The sequence below is a fragment of the Helianthus annuus genome, chromosome 11 (assembly GCF_002127325.2).
Source record: "Helianthus annuus cultivar XRQ/B chromosome 11, HanXRQr2.0-SUNRISE, whole genome shotgun sequence".
Classification (NCBI taxonomy): Eukaryota; Viridiplantae; Streptophyta; class Magnoliopsida; order Asterales; family Asteraceae; genus Helianthus; species Helianthus annuus.
The window spans coordinates 50571714-50574379 of NC_035443.2; the positions used below are offsets into that span (position 1 = coordinate 50571714).

At 32.1% G+C, this 2666-nt stretch overlaps 1 protein-coding gene across 1 annotated transcript; it reads right to left on the bottom strand.

The window, feature by feature from the left end:
* Nucleotides 1-1135: 1135 nt before the first annotated feature.
* LOC110890332 (2S seed storage protein-like) lies at nucleotides 1136-1627 on the bottom strand. Its single transcript, XM_022137929.2, has one exon. The coding sequence runs from the start codon at nucleotides 1625-1627 to the stop codon at nucleotides 1136-1138; it is 492 nt and encodes a 163-aa protein (XP_021993621.2).
* Nucleotides 1628-2666: the final 1039 nt, after the last annotated feature.

The window sequence follows — 2666 nt, forward strand, 5'->3', positions numbered from 1 at the left end:
AAACACTACCTAAGTACTCCGGTTTGCGGCAGGGACGAACATTAATTCTATACTAGTTGCGGCGTGTTAATGCGCATAAATTAAATCAAGATGTAAAACATATAAAAGAATAACTAAGTCGATCTTGGATCCGTGCTTTACGATGAACATGTCAAATGGAAAAAAATAGATGACATAAAAACATTTAACCACACATACATGTTGCGCCATGTTAACTCGCAAAATTTAGAATGTAACGTAAAACGAAAATTTTGCGAAAAATGAAAAGTATAGAAGACCAAAGTTGAAAGTAAAAAAAGTTATGAGGTTTAATTGCAAAAGATGAAAAGTTTTTGGGTTAAAAGTAAAAAAAATCAATAAGTTTTGAGGTTAAAAGTAAAAATGAAATTTTGGGGTTAAAAGTAAAAAAATCTAATAATTTTGGGTTAAAAGTAAAGAATTAAATAGTTTTGGGTTAAAAGTAAAAAAAAATCATTTTTCTTAAAACTCTCAAAGTATAAGGTACAACACCCCTATGCCTAAAAATGTTGCAAATTATAGTATTGAATATTTTACGAAAAAATTAAAAGTATAGAAAAACAAAGTTGAAATAAAAAAGTTGTGATATTAAGTTGTAAAAGATGAAAAGTTTTGAGGTTAAAAGTAAAAAAAAAAATCAATAAGTTTTGGGTTAAAATTAAAGATAAAAAGTTTTGCAGTTAAAAGTAAAAAAAAAAAAATCAAATACTTTTGTGTTAAAAGTAAAGAATCAAATAGTTTTGGGTTAAAAGTTAAAAAAATAAATTTTATTTAAAAAACTTTAAAATCATAAGTTACAATACCTCTGCCTAAATATATTGCAAATTATAGTATTTTGTAATTTGGTAATTGGTAATTATAGTATTTGGTAATGGTAATTGAATTTTGAAACGTTAAATTTAACTCTATACGTAGTTTTTTCTATGCCCAAGATACATCTATTTGTTAAATAGATAGAAAAATCGGTTTTGAGCATTAACTTTAGGTTTTAATTAGATTTTCATGAACATCGGGTCACTTTTCTCTTTAACTCATTTGTGTTATTCAACATCCAAAAGATAAGATGAAAACCACGATTACAAATGAATTATCTTATGTGCTCCTTATTATTATAACTCTACTCCCTTTCCATATTGCTCTCGGTGATGGTGGTGGTGATGGTTCTGATCTCACATCGTTTTGATTGAAAGTTGCATACGTTAGGGAGAATCTGAGCCCTCTGCTTCAACTTTTGGATCTTCTGTCGTTGAGAGCCAAAGATGGGTACCGATTGTTGTTGTTTCACCATCTGCAAGGCTTCTTGGAACAGCTGCTTTACCGCCTCGCATTGGCACTTCTCGTCCACGTTTTGGAGCTCTTTGCAGCAGGCCTGCTGGATAACTTCCTCTGGCCGCCTCATCGGAATGGAGTATCCTTCGTCAATAGTCATGCCCTTCATGAAATACATGTCACACTCGTTCAACCTTTGTCCCTGTAACTGTTGGCTACACTGCCTTTGTTCTGAGATTGGGTTCTCGTCTTCGATGATGGTGGTGACGATGGTCGTGTGGGCGGTAGTGAAAGCTACAAGGGAGGCCAATGCTAGCGAGAGAACCGTTAGGTTTGCCATTGTTGGTTGTTGTGTGAACTGGGGTGTGGGGGTGGTAGGTATATGGTGCATGGAGGACGGTGGTTCAGTCCTAATGAGGTGGATTTCATCCGTGGCTTAATATTGCATGAAAAATGTAGCAAGTGGAATGGTTATTTGGAGTATGTATGAAGTGTCAACTCTTTTCTTGTAAATATATGATGAAATGGCTCCACGTTGACTAGGGATTTCATATGATCACCAAGGGTTTTAACTAAATTCAAAATTGAATCTTAAATCAAGTATAAAAATAGGTCTCTTATATGTATGAAAACTAGTGGATTACCCGCACTCTACAACCTGTTGTTGGTTATACATATTGTTCGAAAATCATAAAACCAAATATCTGGTTCAGTTCATCACGGTATGTTACCGTACCGACACTTGTTATGGCCTACGGTAAAAAAAAAAATACTTTATTGTAAATGCGACTCCAATTTCAACAAACATTTATTGTCACATCGATAAAACCATAAAAATGATCATGGTAACGATATTGACGTTGTTCAAACTGTATCTATTCGATTCCTCGCGGCAGAGAAAAAAAAACCCAATTATATCCTACCCGTTCGATTAAAGCGATGAGCAGAAAAAAAATGCTCAAAAGTAATATATGATAACGTAAAAATAAAATAAAAAATAAAATTTCTTTTGATAACAATATAATGTGACATTTTATAAAATTTCGAATATACCATTGCGAAGTGTTAATTTTTATCTACGGTTCACTAATTTTTTTATTCGAACGGGTAAAGTATAGATGGTTTTTTGTTCTTTAATGCTATGAACCAAACTAATAACATCTGAAGAGCTTAACATCTGAAGAGCATCGATACCAGTGATGTACTTGCATATATGGTTTTCTCGACAAGATACAAAATTCGTTGAGTTTTTTATGTAAAGTTATGTCGTTTTCCTTTTTGGTATTTGAATAACACAATATAGTGTTTTATACACATTTCGAATATAGTGTTGTAACATGTTAATTTTTATCTACGATTTAATAAAAAATTTTTACTTA

Excerpts from the sequence above, each read along its gene's own strand:
- LOC110890332 (XM_022137929.2), bottom strand. The coding sequence starts at position 1,627 with ATGGCAAACCTAACGGTTCTCTCGCTAGCATTGGCCTCCCTTGTAGCT.